This window comes from Arachis ipaensis, chromosome B4 (genome assembly GCF_059453495.1).
Source record: "Arachis ipaensis isolate K30076 ecotype BB chromosome B4, ASM5945349v1, whole genome shotgun sequence".
NCBI lineage: Eukaryota > Viridiplantae > Streptophyta > Magnoliopsida > Fabales > Fabaceae > Arachis > Arachis ipaensis.
The window spans coordinates 25,286,247-25,308,758 of NC_142439.1; the positions used below are offsets into that span (position 1 = coordinate 25,286,247).

Sequence of the window (22,512 nt, forward strand, 5' to 3'; positions counted from 1 at the left end):
CGTGTTCACGTGCTTCGAGTTGAATTCTATAGCCTTCATCAATGTCTACGAGAATTTAGCCCCGACCTGAAGTTGGGCCAATGCCTCAGAACCCTTCCTTGCAAAAAGTTTACCCAAACGAAAATAACTTGACTTAACAAGAGCCGTGTCGGCAAATTGCGGGATCCCTTCATAACAGCATTAATGCACTCGGAGATATTGGTCGTCATGTGACCAAATCGCTGTCCCTCATCATCATATTGTGCCCACTGTGACCGTGGCATTTCTTCAAGCCAGTTTGTAATAGCTATATTTTCGACCCTCAGATGGCCATAATAATGAGCGAACTCACGATGCGACTTCAAGTACGCTGCATTAATAAGAACTTTCTTCAGGTCTTTGTTCCTAAAGTGGGTCATGAAGTTGGGTACAATGTGTCTTGTACAAAATGCTTGGAAGGCATGAGGAGGTTTCCATAAACTCCCTTCGGCATTCAATGCTCCATCAATGGACTTGTGTCTGTCTGAAATCACTAACACCCCTGGTTGTGGTGTAACATGCTCCCATAAGTACGAAAGAAAGATCGACCATGCCTCCTTTGTCTCACCCTCAACAACTGCGAATGCAACGGGTAGAATGTTTGCATTGTCGTCTTACGCTATGGCCATCAACAATGTTCCACCGTATTTACCATATAGGTGGGTGCCATCAATGGAGATAAGTAGCTTGTAATGCTTGAAGGCCTCAACACACGGTGAAAATGTCCAAAAGACTCGATGAAACATCACAGTGTCGGTAGAGGCAGGCCAGGACTGTGTCACTAGTTGCACCAAAGTACCTAAATGGACATACATTAGTCGGCTTTTTGTACACGGCTGAATTATTTAATAGCGAATAACTAAACCGGAAATAAATCTTACCTGGTAAGTACATCTGGATAGAAAATAACCAACGAGGAAGCTCGTTGTATGACTCCTTCCAATCGCCATATATTCTGGCGATGACTCTCTATTTTGGAAGCCAAACCTTTCTGTAGGACGCCATGTAACCAAAGTGATTCTCCACACCTCCTTGTAGAACCCTGATGCTGATTGTTGGATTGGCCTTGACCATCGTGAAAATGTGTTGTGCAATCACTTTCGAATCCAACCTACGATGATCTTTCCCCATCGAAGTTTACATGCAAGTATGAGGACCAGTGTATCTCCTAACCTCCCACCTTTCTTGCTTTCGGTGATATGATATAAGTATGCTCCAATTACAACCGGATCCGAACTGGATACATTGTGCATTGTACCTCCAATGGTCACTCTCTACTATTTTGTACTCAGTAGCCCTCCTGATGCTGTACTGCTTAACTGCCAACATGACTTCTTCCTTGTTCTCAAATTGTTGTCCAACCTCAAACTCCTTGCTTGGGTCTTCTTCAAGACCTCCTTGGGTAAACGACCAATCCGAAGCCATTGCATCAAGATTCAACCTAGTGAAATGATTCGGCCGGTCATATGGTTGAGAAATGGCAGGCTGTGTCAGAGCAATCTGTGTGTCACCGTAGTAGTTAATCTCCTCTTCCTCGTTACCATCATCAGGGATTTTGGGTGGTTCTTCGTCAGCATCGTCTCCATCATCGAGGTTGACTTCATACTGCTCCATCATCGAGTCTCTGATAGCAGAACCGTCATGACTTTCAAGACCGTCATCCATTAAGTCAACGTTACAAACTTCAACATTAGACCCCTCCTGACTACCCTTAGGTGGCATATTTAGATCCACTATCGTCCATCTGATAGTTTGTCTAACAACTCCACTCGTCGGACTATCATCGACAGTATCTACAGATGATCCTCGGCCATCAAAGTCAACAAGAAGCACGTATAATTCCAACAGATGAATATTGGTCCATCGGTTGTGCCACGACCTTATAAGCCGTACGTCCTCGTCGTCGCACAACCGGTACCTAATTCTAAACAATAGAAATATCGCTCACAACGATGGTCTGATAAATATACTAGTTACAGAAGACAAAGACAACGCAACTGTAATATACCTTTTCTAAAACAAATTGCCATCTAATTCGGTCGGATATCTGTAGTAAATTTTTTTCACCCTTTTTTATTCCTGTTGTTCGAGGGATGCAATATCACATTCTTCAAAGCTGTTAAACTGTTGACTTCTGGTGTCATATACGTAATTATTGGTTGGCCCGATCTAAAGACAATTGAACCTTCTTCATCATACACTATTTCACTATCGTAATGAATGGATAACAATGGGTTTCCTGACATCGTAGCTTTGTTAACGGTGAGGAAGAAAGTAATTAGAGAAATTGTGGCTGCTTGATCTCCAATAGGGCTGCTTTTATCTCCGAACTCATCATAGAGTTCGCCGGGAACAGCAAACTCTATATAAATTATAGAGTTCGCTAGGGGGTACGACGAACTTGCTCTTAATCCTAAAAAAAATTGTATTCTTGAAAATAAAGCTGAAAAATCTTTTCTGAGGAGTTAATTAATTATTTTATTTTATAAACAAAAATAATAAAATAACTACTTTATGAAATGAGTAATAAGTTAAAAAAATTCTAGTATTTAAAATTTAAATTAATTTTAATTATCAACATATTTATCTACAAAATAGGAATGTATTTTAATTAAAATTTAATTAAATAATATTATTAATATAATTAGATATTCTTTAAATATTGTCTTTTATTTAACCTTCAGAAAAGAGAGAAAATAAAAAATAAATAACTCTTTTTATTTTTTGAACAATTGATACATAAAAATGGATTTTTAAATTAAATAAATAATAATAAATTCTTAAAAAAATTCAATAAAAATTAAAAGTTAAAAAATAACTAATATTTTTTAATATTATTTGAATTAAAAAATTAATTAAAAACTGAAAATTAAGAGACACCAGACACCTAATATTTTTCTTTTCCTTGTTGTGTTCTTGATAAATATAGTTACACTGCACAAATGTGTCTCAGTATAAAAATGGATACGTAGTAAACCACATGTATGTGTATATCAAAAATAATAATTATACGCTAATTAGTGGTTATCTAATTATATAAATATATGTTATTTAATTTATTGTTACTCAGATTATGTTTTTTATTAATAATAGATGTAAGTTTATTTATTATAATTTGTTGAGTGTGAGTACATAAGGAGTACATAGTATATAAAGTGTAATAACTTTAGATATTTTTAAAGAAATTTTTCATTTTCTTCAACAATGAGAATAACTTATTTTTCTCTCTTTCTTAATATCTCTTTTGTTTCATCAACATGCACTCATTGCTGGATTCGAAGCAGGTAAAGCAGGAAACAAAAAAGAATTATCACTTTTCAGCCCACAATTTGGTATATACCGATGGGCGCTTAGTATGTTCTTTGAAGACGGATCCGTATTGAGGGTTGGAGTATTTATGGCATACGTGCTTTATACCTGTACAGGTCGATATCAAACTTGACAGTGAAAAAGTGCAATGTCCTATGCATTTTTTGGCGTTGGAGAACGTATATGCTCAGAGAGATAAGTTAAATCCTATAATGGATACGAGACCAACGGTTGAACAAGGGAGATTTTGTTAAATTTGACTCTATTATAAAAGTTTATGGTCTTGCATGTGAGGAAGATACAGAAAAATTTGAAGATGATGAAATATTTCTTGACAGTACTCCTTTACCATCTCCTCCTCCTATTAAACGAAAAGAAGAGTTAAAAAAAATCATGGGTGGAAACAATAGGGACTCTTTGATAAAAGACATGGAAAATGACTTGACATCGTATATTTGTATTCAAGTGTTTATGTTACAAAGTTATTTAATAGTTTGACTTTTTAATTGATGATTTAAAAGTGATTGTGAGGAACTATAGTGTACGCTTATGAGATAACATTCTCAGATTGTATGGTAAAAATGTTGACTTTTTTTGTTATGACACCAAATTGAAAGTAATCTTTGTATGAAATTTAGAAAAAAAATTTTCTTCAAAATATCTATCGAGTTATTACACTTTATATAATATGTACTTTTTATGTACTCTCACTAAAAAAATTATAATAAATAAACTTACATTTATTATTGATAAAAAAATAATTTAGGTAACATTTATTTTTAATATATATTTTATATTTTAAATATATTTTTATATTAATGATTAATTTTAGTAACAAATTTTAATATATATAATATAAATAAAAAAATATAACAAATTATCAATAGTGTTCTAGTATGTAAATATATTATAAATTAATACACGCAATGAATAACAATTCGAGTGTGCAATGTGTTCCTTATATTGTGTGTATAATGCGAGAAAAATAGCAAAATGAGAATTAAATAAAAATTTAATTATTATTGATTTGGTAACTTATATCATTTATAAATTTTGTTATATTTTAGTTTAATAGTAATTAAATTTTTATATTTTAATAAAAAATATTTAAAACATTAAAAATTAACTTAAATAATTTAAAATTATTTTATTTTATATTTTTTAATTACTTATAAAATAATTAAATAACATCAAATATATTAAATATATAATTATAAATATTATACATATAAAATTATAGACGATAAATCAAATAAAAGATAGTTTTAAATTATTATCTTCTTATCAATCATTTTTCGTTACAAATTTTTTCCCCCTTAGAAAAATGTCACAATAACAAGGTGTGGTTGGTGTATTTATGCAGCAAAAGAATTAGAATGGGTAAGTATGGTTTTGGTCCCTAAAGTTTTTTGCCAGAATCGAAATCGTTTCTCTTGTAATTTTTGAATTAAAATCGTCATTAACATTTTTTTTGTATTAAAATCGTCTTTTTTAATAAAATTTTTAATTTAATTCCTAAACTACCCCTATTTTAATAAAAAATAAAATTTAAAAAAATAATTAAAAAAACACGTTTTGGGGGAGGGGGCAAAGGAAACGCGTTGGTGGTGGGGGAAAGGAACCGCCGCCGCCACCATCGCCGGTCCGCCCACGAGCCGCCGCCGGAACCACGACCAGAGGAAGACGTCACCGTTCATGCATGCTCCTGCCACCGCGTTGGGGTGGGGGAAAGGAACCACCCAGCCGCCGCGGCCATTCACCTTCTACATCTGCTTCTTTGTGCTTGAATTTGTTGATTTGGCTTTGTGTTGGATTTGTTGATTTGTTGCTTTCTGTTTCTGCTTGTGTTAAATTTGTGTTGGATTTGTTGCTTTTTTGCTTTCTGTTTCTACTTCTCTGGTGGAGGTGGAGGTGGAGGTGGAGGTGGAGGTGGAGGTGAGGGGTGGGGGGAAGGAGAGACGGGGAGGAGTGGGGACGCGGGGTGGGGGTGGAGGTGCGGGGAAGGGAAGACGGGGAGGGGGGTGACGCGGGGTGGGGGTGGGGGTGCGGGGAAGGGAAAACGGGGAGGGGGAGGGGGAGGGAACGCGGGGTGGGGGTGGGGGGAAGGGGAGGCGGGGAGGGGGAGGGGGAAGGGGAAAGGGGGGAGGGGGACGGCGGCGGCGTTGGTGGTGGTGTTGGTGGTGCTGGTGGTGGTGTAGGTGTTGGTGGTGGTGTTGGTGGAGGTTGTGGCGGTGGTGTTGGTGTTGGTGGTGGTGGTGGTGGTGGTGGAGGAAGTAATTATGTTGGTAGTTGTGAGGGTATTTTTGTCCAAAAAAATAAAAAGGACGATTTTAATACGAAAAAAATGTTAAGGACGATTCTAAATCGAAAATTAGATGAGGGACGGTTTTGATTTTTACGCTCAACCTTAGGGACCAAAACAATACTTATCCCAATTAGAATCTATACTTGCAAATGGTGCCTGAGTTGGGGAAGCAACTGCAAGACACAGAGACAAACCATGCAAAAAAATAGATATGCTGGGATCATTTGAGTCCCAAATATATGCATAGGTGTATCTATCTAATTAATAATAATATATAATAGAGTAAAGTATTGTTTTTATCTCCAACGTTTGGGGTAAGTCTCAAAATTGTCCCTAACGTTTCAATCGTCTTATTTAAGTCCTTAACGATTCAAAATTGACTCAATGTTATCCTGCCGTTAGGGATCCGTTAACAGAATTGATGGCAGGACAAAATTGAAACGATTTTGAATCGTTAGGGACTTAAATAGGAAGAAAACATTAGGGACTAAAACGATACAAAGAAATAAATTTTAGTTTTATCCTTCAATAATATCAATTTTTTATTGTACATAATATTCAATTATTTTTTAATCACATATAAGTAAATTATATTTAATCACATTACCTTCATTCTAAATAAATTTTTCTATAATTTTAAACATAAAGTTATAAGTTAATATAAAAATATAAAAAAATTATTTAGAATGAAAGTAGTGTGATTAAGTGTAATTTACTTAGATGTAATTAAAAAATAATTGAATACTATATACAATAAAAAATTGATATTATTGAAGGATAAAACTAAAATTTATTTCTTCACAAGGTTTGGAGTCGATTTCTTCTATCGCTATACCCTTTCTTTGTATATATGTATGTATATATGTATGTATGTATATGCTTTACATTACAATATAATTATTGTTCACAAGATAGAAATGTTCAATAGGGATTTCTTGCCAAATGGTGCAACTAAATAATCATCATAGATCAGAAAACATAAATAGGAAAGCGGAATACCTTGTGTTGAGTTTGGAAAATTTATATTTAATTAAATAATGATCAAACATTATTAAAAATGTAAAGGAGGAAATTATTTAAATTATTAAGAATTTTATTTAATAATTTTCAATAGGTTGTTTGATGATTTTTGTTCAAGTGTACAGGAAAACAACCTAATTTTAATAGTGGGCCAAATTTCAATCAAGTCCATTTTTGAATATGAAACATTCAGTCTTGAGCAAAACTAATTAAATCAAGTGGATGAACAAAGAAAAAAAATCAAAGGAGCCCAAGTCCCTCAAAGCCCATCATAAATTGAAGAAAGAAACAAATGGCTCAAGGATTTCATGCAAGCTTCGGTTGCCTTGGTAACTGGAAATTAAAATCTAATTTGATTTAATCAAAAGGAAGCTTCCTCAAGAAGCCAAAAGTCTCACACGTTATTTTTTGTCTTGGAAAATGGAAGTGAGAATTCAATTGAGTTTAATTTGCTTTGAATGCTTCCTTCGAAAGTTTCTTTTTCTCTCTCCTCTCTCTCTTTGCTTTCGGTCACTTCAATCCATCAAAGAAGAAGATGGAAGAAAAAGTAAAGTCACAGAGAATAGCCAAGAAAGATATTTGCCATTGAAGGAATGATTTGAAGAAAAGCTTCAAGACTTTCGTTGCCAAAAGTAGAAGCAAATCTGCCTCTGTTAGGAAGAAGATCTAACTTGATAAAAGTTCATTTCCATTTTTGTTCATCAAAGAAAGAAGATAGCTTCTGAAGTCTCAAGTAGGAAGAAGCAAAAATGGAAAACCTGAAGCACTGGTGCGGAATTTATAACCCACAAACTAACCGGCAAGTGCACTGAGTCGTACCAAGTAATACCTCAGGTGAGTGAGTGTCAATCCCACGACGATTGATGGACTAAGCAACAATAGTTAAGTGATGTACTTTGTTAGACAAACAGAAAATAGTGTTGAGAGTTCAAATGCATCAAACAGTAATTTAGAGAATCAGAAAACAAGCAGTAAATTGATGTGAATAATATATGGAGAAATAGTTAAGGCTTCAGAGCTATCTATCTTCCTGATTCACTTTTCTTACTAACTATTTTAATCATGTAAGATTCTGTTCATGGCAAACTATATATGACTAAACCCTAATTCCTTAGACCTTTTTAGTCTCCTCTAACCTTCATCAACTGCCAATTCCTTGGTCACTTAATTCCAATTAGAGGGTGAAGTTCAATTCTAGTTTATGTGCCACAGAAACCCTAATTACCCAAATATAAGAAGATTATATGTCACGTATCCCGTTAAGTCCAGATAATTAGAAGTTTAGGAGAAATTGTTTTCAAGCTGTTGTTCAAGTAAAGAGCTTTTCCAAGTTATACAAGAACCCAATTAGAACAAGGGTCATACTTTCGTTCCACCCAGATTCATAAGATAAAGAATGAAAATAATTCTTGAAATAAAAATCAGTACATGAATTAAAATAGAAAAATAATATTATCAATCCATACAATAGATAGAGCTCCTAACCTTAACAATGGAGGTTTAGTTGCTCATGGTTCAGAGAGAAAACTAGGATTCAGAAAAACTGTAAATTACGGAATGAGGTAGAAGAGAAAAGAATAGCCCGAAGGGCTGCTTCTTTTTTCTTTTATATCTAATCCTAATTAATGTAAAAATATATTTCCTAAAACTAAATAATATCTTTTCCTAATTATAAATAAAATAAAATTTAATCAAAATTTGCAAAGCCTTCATGTGTAGTGCATCCTGGGACAAGTGGGGACCATTGGCTTCATTAAGGGTGGCGCCAAACTTGGAAGAATCCAAGTTTGGCATGAACTAGGCAGAGGGTTCTTCCTTGGAATTGTTGGGTGTGGTGCCAAACTTGGAAGGATCCAAGTTTGGCATGGAGGTTGTGCGTAGCATCCCTTAAGCTTTCTTGTTGTGGCGCCAAACTTGAAGTTCTTCAAGTTTGGCATGGAGGTGGCAGCATTGCTTTCTCTTGGGACTTCTTTGCCAACGCCAATCTCAAGTTTGGCGTGGAGTCTTGCGTGAAACTTCCCTTTGGAGCCCTTGAGTGGTGCCAAACTTGAGCTTTCTCAAGTTTGGCGTGGAAGAGGCTGAATGCATTCCTTGATCTTTCTAGGTTAGCACCAAACTTGAGGTTTCTCAAGTTTGGCTTCAACCTGGAAGCAAGCAATTCTCTCCACTCTTCATCCTTGGCGCCAAACTCGAGGTTTCTCAAGTTTGGCTTCAAATCCTTATTCTGCTGTGGCTTCGTTTCTTCACGATAATTCTGTCAAATTTGTCCAAAACGCTACCTAAAATACACAGAATTACACACAACTCAAAGTATCATTCATAGTGGCTAAAATACATTAAATCTTGATAAAACTTAGCAATTCAAATGTAAATTCACTAGGAAAAGATAGAAAAGATGCTCACGCATCAAGCACTCCTGGGTCAGAAGCCCATCAACGATTAGAATCCATTCTTGGGGCCAAAGTCAAGATCAATGGCCAAGATGGAAGAAGCTTGAAGAAAAGGGTTGAGAAAGATGAGGTAAGCTTGCATGCATCAGCCTCGGTTCTCTCATCTCTCTCTGTTCAAAGCTGCTGCTACTCAAGATAGGAGGGGAGATTGCTGGGTTAGGGTTTCAACTATGGAAGCTTCCCCTTCTATATTAACGGTGAATGGCCAAGGGTTGAGATCAAGGAGAGTAAGTGAAAGCACAGAGTTCTCATAGCTACCCGAGCTTCCTGAGTTCTTCTCCTTCAATGATGTTCATTTTGTTTTCTTTTTCTTAGTTTTGTCTGTCTGAGTCTCATGGTGAAAAAGGTAAACATGGTGAGGTTTGTAAGAAAAAGCCAGTGAGAGAAAAAAGACAGTGATCAAAATTAGAGAAAAAGTCATAGATGTCTCGGAGTTTCTTTGTACATCTTTCTGTTGTGTTTCATGATCCTGTGGAGATTCCCTTGCAAGTTGGGTTAGCACTTTGCAGTTGAAAGCTAGGTTTTGAGTCCTAGTCAAATTCAGATTGGGTGTAGAATCTGGATTTGTTCCAGATAGGAATGGGTAGTTCCTAGGAAAAATTTGGTGCTTGTAATGTTGTGAAAACATAGTGAAATTCCATCATTATTGTGATGGAGACTGGATGTAGGCTACATTGCACCTAGTAGCTGAACCAGGATATATCTGATATTATTTCTTCTTCCCTACTCCTTTCTCAGTTTCTGGTTATTAGGAGACAAAAACAAAAGTGTCTCTCAACTCGGCACGAGTCAAAACAAAAGTGTCTCTTAACTCGGCACGAGACAAAAATTGAAATATCTTCTGAAGTTTCTTTAAAAGGCAGAAATCAATATTCAGCAAAAAGGGGTTAAGATCCAACCTCCTCTTCTCTTAGCCAGTGATTACTATCAATTGGTATCTGAGCTTGGTCTTAAAGAGATCAAGCTTTGCAGCTTGGAGAAAAGATCCTGATGGAGATCAACTGTGGTTCAAATCTGGTGGCCTTTACTCTGATAGAAGGGCAATCAAGCAATAGACCCACATTCTTCAATGGAAAGAACTACAGATACTGGAAAGAAAGAATGAAAATTTTTGTTCAGTCAGTAGATTACAGGCTTTGGAAGATAATCCTAGAAGGTCCACAATTTCCAACCACAACAGGAGCTGATGGTGTGGTTGTTCCCAAAGTTGAGGCTGATTGGAATGAAGATGACAGAAAGAAAATAGAGCTCAATGCCAAAGCTGTCAACTTGCTCAACTGTGCTGTTAGCTTCGAAGAATACCGACGGGTATCAAGATGCACAACAGCAAAGGAAATATGGGACAAGTTCCAAGTTACTCATGAAGGCACAACCCAAGTCAAAAGATCCAGAATAGACATGCTAAACAGGAAATACGAAATATTCTCAATGAAGGAAGGACAAACGAATCATGAAATATTTAAAAAATTCAACATTATCATCACTGGCTTGGATGCTATGGGAATCAGACATTCAGAATCTGTGCTTGTGAGGAAAATATTGAGATGTCTCGCTAAAGAGTGGGAAATCAAGGCGATAGTAATAGCTCAGAGTAGTGGCATTGATGAAATGACCTATGATGATCTGAGTGAAAACTTATTTGAAAAAAGATACCAAAAAGAAAAGAGTTGCTCTCAAATTCGTCACTGAATCTTTGGATGATGAATTTAGCGATGATTTATCTAACGATGATTTTGTTTTGTTTGCTAAGAAATTCAGGAGAATAATGAAGTAAAAGGAACGAAACAAAGGAGGCAGTTCAAGAAAACCTAAGAGGGACTTAAGCAATGTCATTTGCCACAACTGTAAAGAAGCTGGGCATTACAAGTTTGACTGCCCAAAGCTGAAGAAAGAAGACAAGCCGAAAAGAGAAAAGAAGAAGGGACTCATGGCGTCTTGGAAAGACTTGGAAAATGACTCTAAAGATGAAGATGAATCTGAGACTAAATGAAAAAATCAGATGCTTCTTAAATGAAAACTGTGATCTTGAATCTCAAGTTACCATTCTAAAAGCAGAAAATGATTTTCTCAAAGATAAATTAAGGAAAGTCGAAACTGCTGTTGATCTTGTTGAAGAAAATAAGCAGCTAAAGACTAAAATTAAGAGTAGTTAATACCATCATTCTGTGATTGCAAATCTAAATTATTTTGAGGAAAATGAAAGGTTGCATAAAGAGGTAAAAAGATTGAAAGAAGATCTGACTAAATTTGTTTCATGTTCAGAAAATTTAAATAATCTTTTGGCCAGTCAAAAACCTCTTGAAAAAGCTGGGTTGGATTTTCATAAAAATTCAAAAACTATTTTTGAAAATTTCCCATTAGCTAATATGGCTTCCACTTCGGATGACATTATATTTCAAAATCCAACCAACCTGAAAAAGAAAAGTAACCTAAAAGGTTTTGTAGATTATGCAATCGGGATGGTCACTTTCCTATTCAATGTTTCATAAGTGAAAGAATGGTTGGAGATAAAATTTATAAGATTGTTGGAAACTATAATGGCTTGGGACAAATAAGATGGTTTGACATAAAAGGATCCAAAAAGATTTGGATACCTAAGGTCACTTAAGCTTTTTATAGGTTTGCCTAGCATCCAAGAGAAAAGACAACATGTGGTATATGGATAGTGGATGCTCTAGGCATATGACCGGAAAGTCAACATTCTTCATCAAGCTTGATGAATATGATGGAGGATTTGTTACTTCTGGTGACAATGGAAAAGGAAAAATTGTGGCTATAGGTAAAGTGGGTAAGAATTTTTATTCTTTTATAAATGATGTCTTGATTGTTGATGGTTTGAAGCATAATCTTCTAAGCATTAGCCAACTTTGTGATCTTGGATACTTAGTTATTTTTAGAAGATTGGATTGCTTAGTTGTTTGTGAAAAATCAGGTGATATTTTGTTTGAGGCAAAAAGATGCAACAATGTGTATGGACTTACTCTAGAGGATTTAAAAGATCAAAATGTAACATGTTTTACCTCTATTGAATCTGAAAAATGGCTTTGGTATAAGAAATTAGGACATATAAGCATGTATCAAATTTCTAAGCTTGTCAAGAAAAATTTGGTTAGAGGAATTCCAAATATCAAATTTGATAAAGATATTACTTGTGAAGCTTGTCAATTAGGCAAACAAGTAAAATCTTCTTTTAAAACCAAAAATGGAATTTCTACTAAAAGACCATTAGAGATGTTGCATATTAATCTTTTTGGTCCCACTAGAACTCAAAGTTTGGGAGGTAAACACTATGGTTTGGTAGTGGTTGATGACTATTCAAGATATGGTTGGGTTCTTTTCTTGGCTCATAAAAATGATGCTTTTCATGCCTTTTCTTCACTTTGAAAAAAGACTCAAAACGAAAAGGATTTACAAATTGCCCACATTAGAAGTGATCACGAAAAAGAATTTGAAAATCAAAATTTTGAAAACTTTTGTGATGATTTTGGAATTGCTCATAACTTCTCATGCCCGAGAACACCTCAACAAAATGGGGTTGTTGAAAGAAGGAATAGAAGCCTTCAAGAAATGACAAGGACAATGCTTTGTGAAAATGATGTTCCAAAATTTCTGTGGGACAAAGCTGTAAATACAGCTTGTTATATCCTAAATAGAACAATCATAAGAAAAGGCTTGAAGAAAATCCCATATGAGCTTTGGAAAGGAACTCCTCCTAATGTCAAGTACTTTCATGTTTTTGGATGCAAATATTTTGTACTTAACAATAAAGAAAATCTTAGTAAATTTGATCTAAAATCATATGAATGAATGTTTGTAGGGTACTCAACCACTAGCAAAGCATACATATAGAGTTTACCTTAAAGAACATAGAACTATTGAGGAGTCCATGCATGTATCTTTTTGTGATACTAACTCTATACCTAGTGCTATCTTAGATGATGATGATGCAGGAAGTGAAACTGAAGCAAGACCTCATCAAGATCAAACAAATTCCAAATCTGTCCCAGATGCTGAAATTGTTAGTCCAGAAACTTCTCCTCAGAACGGTGGAGACATTTTCATTTTGTCTCCTGACCAAGTCAGAGAATCCAGAACAGAGAGCTCAACTGAAACTTGTCAAGGCAAAATCTCCTCTCAAAAGTCTCATGAATGAAAATTTTTGAAGGATTACCCTCATGAATTCATCATTGGTGATCCTTCACAAGGCATAACCACAAGATCCTCAAGAAAGAAGCAAGCGGATGCAAGCAACGTTGCCTTCTTGTCCCAAATGGAACCTCTCAATGTAAAGCAAGCTCTAGAAGACCCCTCATGGGTGAAAGCCATGGAAGATGAGCTGTCCCAATTTGAGAAAAACAAGGTTTGGACACTTGTACCGTACACCAATGGTAAGAAGGTAACCGGTACTAAGTAGATATTCAAAAACAAATTGGGTGAGGATGGTTGTGTTGTTCGTAATAAGGCTAGATTAGTGGCCCAAGATTACGATCAAGAGGAAGGCATTGACTTTGATGAGTCATTTTCTCCGGTAGCAAGAATGGAAGCAATTCGGTTGCTTATTGCCTATGCTGCCCATAAAGATTTTAAAATATTTCAAATGGATGTCAAATATGCCTTTCTTAATGGTTTTATAGATAGGAAAGTATTTGTGGCTCAACCCCCCCGGTTTTGAAAACAAAGATTTTTCAAATCATGTTTTTAAACTATCAAAGGCTTTTTATGGCCTTAGGCAAGCACCTAGAGCTTGGTATGAAAGGCTTAGTGCCTTCTTGTTGGAAAATAATTTTCAAAGGGGTACTACCGATACTACTTTGTTTATAAAAGAATCTAATGATGATATCTTACTTGTCCAAGTTTATGTGGATGACATTGTGTTTGAATCGGCCAATGAATCCTTATGTGAAGAGTTTGGAAAACTAATGACTAGTGAGTTTGAAATGAGTTTGATGGGAGAATTAACTTTCTTTCTTGGTCTTCTAATCAAACAAACTCCTAGTGGTATCTTTATTCACCAAGAAAAATATGCCAAAGAGTTAATCAAGAAATTTGGTTTAGAAAATTCCAAACCAATGGAAACCCCAATAAATCCAAACACTAAACTTGAGAATGATGAAAAAGGCAAAGATGTGGATGAAACAAGGTATAGAGGAATGATAGGATCACTTGTGTATCTTACATCCTCTAGGCCGGATATTGTTCAAAGTGTAGGTGAGTGTTCTAGATTTCAATCTCACCCAAAAGAATCCCATCTTTCGTTCGTTAAGAGAATCATTCAATACATTAAAGGCACATGTGATCTTGGCTTGTGGTATCCAAAGTCTAATGAGTTTTGTGTAGTAGGGTTTTGTGACGCAGATTATGTGGGAGACCGAGTGGATAGAAGAAGCACTTCCGAAATGTGCTGCTTCCTTAGAAGTTCCCTCAACATGTGGTCAAGCAAGAAACAAGCCACTGTTGCACTATCCACGGCTGAAGCCGAATAAATATCCGCGGCTGCTTGTTGCTCTCAACTCTTATGGCTTAAAACTTAATTGGAAGATTACAAATTGAAAATCAAAAGTATACCTTTGTTTTGTGACAATATGAGTGCAATAAACATTTCAAAAAATCTTGTACTGCACTCTAGAACCAAGCACATTGAAGTACGATATCATTTTATTAGGGAACATGTGCAAAAGAGTACTATTGATATCCAATTTGTAAAATCCGAAGAGCAACTTGCTGACATTTTCACTAAACCACTGTGTGAAGACAGATTTTGTTCATTGAGAAATAGTTTAGGGATGATAGACTTAAGTTCTGTTGAATAAATGTTGTATTTCATGCCTCTGTGTGTTTTTGTCTCGTAGGCAGCAGGGAGACAAATCTGAGCAAGTGATAAATATTTCATAAAAAGGAAGACAAGAAATCTGGTACTTTGGACCTGAGCCATTTCAACCACCTCTGGACCTATTCCATGATATGGGCTCTTTATTGTTTTGGTATCATATTGTTAAAAAAAATAAAATTAAAAATAAAAGGGGGTTTCACATCATATTTTTTAAAAAAGGCTTTGTCAAATCATACCTTCTTACGTCATAACTTCTGACTACTTTTCATGGAGAGTCTTTTCGGTTGTCATGTTTTTAATTTTAAATTAATTTTGAAAACCGTTTTCATTAAAGGCTTTTGTTTTTAAAGGAGAAAGTTTCCCTATGCATTAATGGTGGTCATTTACTCATAACCTCTCTCTCCACTTTCCTTACTCTTCGCCACTTCCTTCATATTCTCTGTTTTTATTTCTTTTCTTTCAAGATGAGAAAGAAACTTCCCACAAGAAGGAGTAACCGAACATCAATCCCTCCCAAAAATCCTCCATCCTCCAAACAGCCTCAATCTCATACTCACATTCACATACACTCACACTCATCTTCTTCACCCTCTTCACATTCCTCTAAGTCTATAGCGCGTAAAGTTATATATCCAAAGGGTTCAACTCCAAGAAAGGAAGCGGCCTCATCTCAAAAGAAAGGTTCAAAGGGAAACGAGACAATGCACGAAGATGATGACTCTCCATCTCCTCCTCCACATCACTCTCCACCACCACGGCGCTCCACCCCTCATCCCTCGGGTTGCTCTGCCCCCTCTCAGCGTTTAAGGCGCTCTACTCTTCACAACACCAAAGAACCCCCGAATCTTGACTCCCTAGACTTCAAGAATAAGTTTGGTAAAAGTCATTCTCACTATGACCCTCATCGTTTCATCTCCTGTGCAGCATATGAGTTTCATTCTCAAGTCTTGGTAAATCGAAAATTATTTGCCTCTTTTGTTGTTGATTTAGAAGCACTTGCTGAAAAAAGAATTGATTTTAAAACAAAATTTCATGATTTAAAATGGACACCCATTTTCAAAATCAGAAAACCGGTTTATCCTAACTTGGTATGTGAGTTTTATGCAAACCTGATTTTTCATGAGGGTGAACTCTATTCTTATATTAAAAATACTCATCTTACTCTGAGTCATGAACCCATCAGTGCTGCCCTAGGATATGAGGATGAGGGGGCTAGGGCCTTCATGTAAGGAAAATGGGATCACCATGTTGGTATTTCCCTTCAAGACACCCTGGCTCGTGTGTGTAAAAATGTTTCTTCTTTGGATGGTACCACACTCACCCACAAAGCCCTCGGACCTATTAGGGCTCTACTACACCGAATCATTACCCACATAATCATGCCACAAAGTGGTTCTATCAAAGGGTAACTGTTTGTGACACACTTGTGCTATATGCTCTTTTGAATTCTGCTCCTATTTCATTTGCATATCTCATGATTAGGCACATGTGGGATTGTGTTCGAAGTGACAAAAAATGTATTCTGTCTTATGGCATGTTTTTGACTTGTGTGTTTGAGTACTTTAATATTGATCTCAGTAATGAGTCTGTGGAGAATAGGATTTCTATGATCAAGTGTGGAGGTGTACCCGAATCTGCTAAAGAAAAAAGGGCCAAAGGTTCAAAGGCATCTGTGTTTTCTGAAAGTGAAGATGAAAGTCTCCTGTCTGCTGAAACCTCTGATAAACATCGGTTCTCAGAAATGGTAAAGGATGTCGTCACATAATTCTCCAAGATGTCCAATCTTATGGTAAAATCTTACAAAGACGTTAGAAAGCATGCGTTTGAAAATGAGAAAGCTTGGACTAAATCTCATGAACGAGTGAATTTGCTTCTTAAACATTTGGAATCTGTTGATAAGGACATGGCCAATTCTGAAGGAGAAGAAGACATTCTTGAATCTGAATCCAACTCTTCTATTTATTTTGCTATCTTTCAACTTGTTTCAGTTGAACACTTTTTTTTTTTTTTGGATGACTGTACTCAATACTTAACTTTGATACTGTTTATGCTTTAATTATTATGAAATGCATTTTTCTAGTCTCTTTTATTTGCAGGTGTCCCTCTTTGATGACAAAAGAGGGAGAAAAACAAACAACAAAAAGGAAGAAAAAGGGCTAAATTAAAATTATTTTGTTTCAACAATTGGCTACCCTAATTTGATGCATTCTGTTTCATATTTTATGCTCTATTTTTGTTCTGTTTTAATCTTTATTTTGAGCACTTTAAGTTAATAGATTAACTTGAGCCTTGATTATTGATAAACTTATTTGCTCAAGTGCATTTGTGCTGACTAGATCGTGGAAGTTTATTAAAGTGTTTGCTAAATTTTTTTGAAAATCTGGCTCTGTTTTAAAGGTTCTATTTTTTTGAAAATTTTATCTTCTGGAACTCTTTTGAGTTTGTATACAGATTTTGCTTCCTTAAATATTTGGTTGAATCAGTTTTAATAATGTTTGTCATCAAGAGAGAGATTGTTGAGTTTGAAAAACTTATATTTAATTAAATGATGATCAAACATTATTAAAATATAAAGTAAGAAATTATTTAAATTATTAAGAATTTTATTTAATAATTTTCAATTGGTTGTTTGATGATTTTTATTCAAGTGTGCAGGAAAACAACCTATTTTCAATAGTGGGCCAAATTTCAATCAAGCCCATTTTTGAATATGAAACATTTATCTTTGGGCAAAACTAATTAAATCAAGTGGCTGAATAAAGAAAGGAAACCAAAGGAGCCCAAGTCTCTCAAAACCCATCATAAATTAAACAAAGAAATAAATGGCCCAAGAATTTCATGCAAGCTTCAGTTGTCTTGGTAACTGAAAATTAACATCTAACAAATGTAATAACTCGTGCCATGCACGTGATAAAATTGAAATTATAATTTTAAATTATTTTATTAAAATTAATTTGAATTGTAATAATTTAATTAATAAATAAGTAATATAATGTGCATTATTCATTTTTTTTTAAAATATGGTATTAAATGTATTAAGAAGAAAGTAGGTATTAAGTATATAAGAATTATGTTTGAATTAAGAATTCTCTAAATGAAATTATCCCGTTTAAAATATTTAAATTATGATTTCAATCATAAATTATAATTATGATTTAAAAAAATTTCGTCGATATGATATTACATTTTTTTCCACTTTACTATCAATATATTGATATTGCAAGTCTAAATTACAATATTTTACTGAATCTTGACTAAAAAAGAAAATAGTTATGTAACACCCTAACTCTTAGCACGTCATGATCGTACTAAAAATAAGGTATTACTAATCTACTTTTCTTATTTACTATTTAATATTAAGCCTTTAGTTCGATATCGCGTTTCAATTTTTAAGAAAATGCCTGAAAAGTTTGCTTTTACTAATTAAAATCATATATCAAAGATCCTCAAGCAATACTAATCACATAGTTATTAATAATAATAAATATCATACAACAGAATTCAAATAAAACTCAGTTACAACTCCTATCCCTCTATATAGAATAAAATCTTAAATAATAAGGGCGAGGGAATTCTATGAAAGCAACTCAACACATAAATTTAACTCAAATAAGGCTAATATTCGCCCGCGACTTCAAACTGAATCTTTGAACCTGTGTCACTGAAAGGGGAAAATATTTTGGGGTGAGAACAAACCACGCGTTCTCAGTAGGAATGGGAATGCCGTAGAGTAATGAAATAAAATACAAATAATTAATTTTACTAAATAAAGCTATATTTTTATCAAACATTTTGAAAATACTTTTTACTATTACTTTATATAATTAATTATCTTCTTTAAATTCCCGAACTTAAGATAAATCTCAATTACAACCTCAGTTCTCAGTCACCTCAATACACAAACTAATAGCATAGGAAACAGATCAGCACACAAACAAATAGCAACAAGATAAATAGCACAATCACATAGAGACAAGATAAGTAAACACAATCAAATGCAAATGTGCAAACAATGATGATGCATGTTTAGTCCTATCGCAGGTAATGAGCTCATTTGTCGGTTTCGACCTGCACCCGACGCAATCCGACTCGCAAGTCAGATAAAGCATTCCAGCGGCATAACCTCTGCAAGTTTCTACTTCTTGCAGGCGCTGATTCTCCAATTGAAGTATGCCGAACATGACCTCTGCAAGTACTTGCAGGCGCTGATTCTCCAGCTGAAGCATGTGCCACTTTCTCCTAGAAGCCATTCCATACACACGGGCATCCCCGCACAATCATTCACACATAAAGCCCACGGCTTAACATTTTCACATTAGCACCCTAACTAGTTACTTTCCATCACCCTCTCGTGACCTTTTATTCATTTCATAATCACAGGTATCGTGTTCTCTTTCCTCTTTCCTTCTTTCTCTTAACAAACCGAACTCAAATAATAACTTGAAACAAAATCTATTCTAAAAAAAACTGAATTGTAAAACCTTATAATTTCTTAATAAATCAAGCTAAAAATAAAATTTTCTGTAATAAATCGAAATCAAATAGTTTTCAATAATTAGAACGTTTTCTTTAAAGCTAGCCACTTTTATTTTAATAAAATTAAGAGATTTTTTAAAATAACAATGACTTTTCGTATATTTTTACAAAAATTGGACAGCATCTTCCTTTAAAATTAGACTTCATCACCCGTTCCGGGTCCCAACCGAACCATTCTCAACTCTTTTTCAATCGTTTCCAATAACTCAATTCAATACCAACAAATCAAACCAAGACCAATCTCACCAGTTAATCACTCACAACAAAACCAGTCATAATCACAGCCACAATTCAACCAATTTCGTCACATTCAATTATATTCACAATCACCAACAATCTCAATTTCATCAATTTTCATCAATTAATCAAACGAGACATTTATAAATTATTTGCAGTTACTCACTAAACATTAATGGCATTCGTAAATTAAAACAGTTAATTTCAAAATAAAACCCCCTACCTCCATACGGAACCAAAATAACAAAAGCTCCGGAGAAACTTTCTAATCGAGCTGCTGAAAAGAAAAGTGTCAGAAATCGCCTGCGTCTCCTAGAACTCCAATTGGCTGAACTCAAAGAAAAGAGGAGCTACGTCACCATCAATTTCTACCGGACAAAAATAACGCCAACGTGTAGAGGAGGAGAATACGAACATTTTTACCGGATTAGATTTTTTATTGGAGTTACGGATCATAAGAAAATTGGAGTTAAAAGTCACGGTTCCATGGAAGTTTCTTGGTTGCTCTCTCTCTCGATCCTTTCTTTTCTTTTTCTTGTATGATTCGGTGATGAGGGAAGAGAAAATGGAGAAGATTAAAACTGATGATAATGATTAGCTTTTATAAGGTAGGTTAGGTGTCATAAGAAGATGGATATACATATATACATATGTCATTACCATACATATATATGCTTGCATGCCTCCACGTTTCAGATCTTTATTTTGCTTTCATATTGTGAATGAATCCACGTTTTATATATATATGTATAATGGATATGAGACCAGCTTTAGATTTTCTTTCTTCATTCCTTAAAGGCTTCGGCCATAATAATAATAATAATAATAATAATAACAATAAAAATATATTTAATTTTTGTTTTATCAAATTATTTTTTTTGATAAATAATTTAAATTTAATAGAATAAGTAATAATTAAATTAAACTTCAATAATTATAAAATTTTATTTAATTATTTTTGTTAAAAATATTTTTTTTTAAATTATATCTCAATATGATATATTAACTCATAAATAGTTAATTATTTAATTTTTTTAAAATCCGGGGTCTTACATCCTACCTCACTTATAAAATTTTCGTCCTCGAAAATTGATACAAGATGAAAGAAGTTCAAACTAGATTTACTTTTGAACACATTAGAAAAAAAAAAAACAAAATATTTTGGCATATATAAGACGTAACATATAAGGAAGAAGCTTTAAGGTCTCACCATATATATATATATATATATATATATATATATATATATATATATATATATATATATATATATATATATATATACTTATACAGTTTTCAAATCCAAGATATTCGTTTGGCTTAAAAATATAGGGAAGAAGTCTGGCGCAAAGCAAAAGATACAAGATAGGCTCGATGCAAAAAGGTTACAAGGCAGGCTGGTATTAGAATGACAAGTATATCGTTTGCACACTGAACTCATACCAACTTTAGAGCTTCAGCTGCCTAAACTTCAACATGGCATAACTTCACCATTCCCAATCATACCGTATTAAACAGATTCTCCATGGGTTCTCAACCTCATTAAACATTCCGCAACCCACTAACAGGCACAAGTCTAACTTCAACTAAACTCCTTCGTAAGAATCAAGCTCCTCAACATCCTGTGACGTCGCACACTTACAAACTCCACCTCCCGTATCCGCACAACGTATCTTAAAGACCTAACATATCTCTTGCTATATCTAATGTTCGCACGTGTCACCAAAACAAGTCTCGAGCCACTCAAAAGGATACAAGACCTCAGAGAAAGGACAAGCAACAAGGACAATATTTACAAAGATTTCTATGTTTCTCTTTGATGCAAGTCCAAAGTTACATCAGAGAATACATGAGCCAAAAAAAAAAAAAGAGTTTAAACAGCACAAGGCAGATATCCAAGGAATTGCATGTTACTCTAAAACAAGCTTGAGTTACCTAAAAGGAAATCAAACTTAGGAAGAGAAGGACAAAATTTATGGACAGGATTCACAGGAATTCAAGAGAATGTTTAAGAATGCTATCAAACAGGGAATAATTCAAAATGTAAGGTTCGAAACAAGAACTTCAAAAGAACCAAATTCAATCGGAATGAGATATACATAAGATGCAAGACATGAAGTAAAAGAACCAAACCGCATCTTAAGAAAAGCAGATATCTCAGGAAATTCAAGTAAACATATGAAGTTAAGATCAAATGAAAATAACATATGAACAAGAAAACAGGGTTGGAGAATAAGCAGTTAACTCTTCTTCAAGAAAGAAATCTCGAACTAGAACCTCAAGGCAAACCATGAAAGAATAGATACGTAACTGAGTAGCATCAAGAAATTAATTCCTAACGTTCCCAAAACTAACGATTCACGTTACCTATTACTTCTATCTCGTCTATGATAATCCATTAGTGTTTCCATATACATGAATCATTAGTATTAAGTTGGCCAGACCTAATACCATGAGAAATGCAACGGTCGACTAACACCATTAATCAATAGACAGTCATGCATATAAAATCTAACTCTTGTTATTAGGACAAGTCCTATCGCATGACAGACACTCAGAAAATGCAGTGAAGCATAGTCAGTCCATTCCTAAGGCTCTAACGGGAACGAACTGCTCTGATACCATAATGTAACACCCTAACTCTTAGCACGTCATGATCGTACTAAAGATAAGGTATTACTAATCTACTTTTCTTGTTTACTATTTAATATTAAGCCTTTAGTTCGATATCGCGTTTCAATTTTTAAGAAAATGCCTGAAAAGTTTGCTTTTACTAATTAAAATCATATATCAAAGATCCTCAAGCA

The 22,512-nt window shown here is 34.5% G+C and overlaps 1 protein-coding gene across 1 annotated transcript; it reads left to right on the plus strand.

The window, feature by feature from the left end:
• The first annotated feature begins 10,092 nt into the window (after positions 1-10,092).
• LOC148566962 (uncharacterized) lies at positions 10,093-11,092 on the plus strand. The gene is made up of 2 exons (XM_088484499.1): positions 10,093-10,545; positions 10,901-11,092. Exons 1-2 carry the CDS (start codon positions 10,093-10,095, stop codon positions 11,090-11,092), a joined length of 645 nt encoding a protein of 214 aa, XP_088340625.1.
• The last annotated feature ends 11,420 nt before the right edge of the window (positions 11,093-22,512 follow it).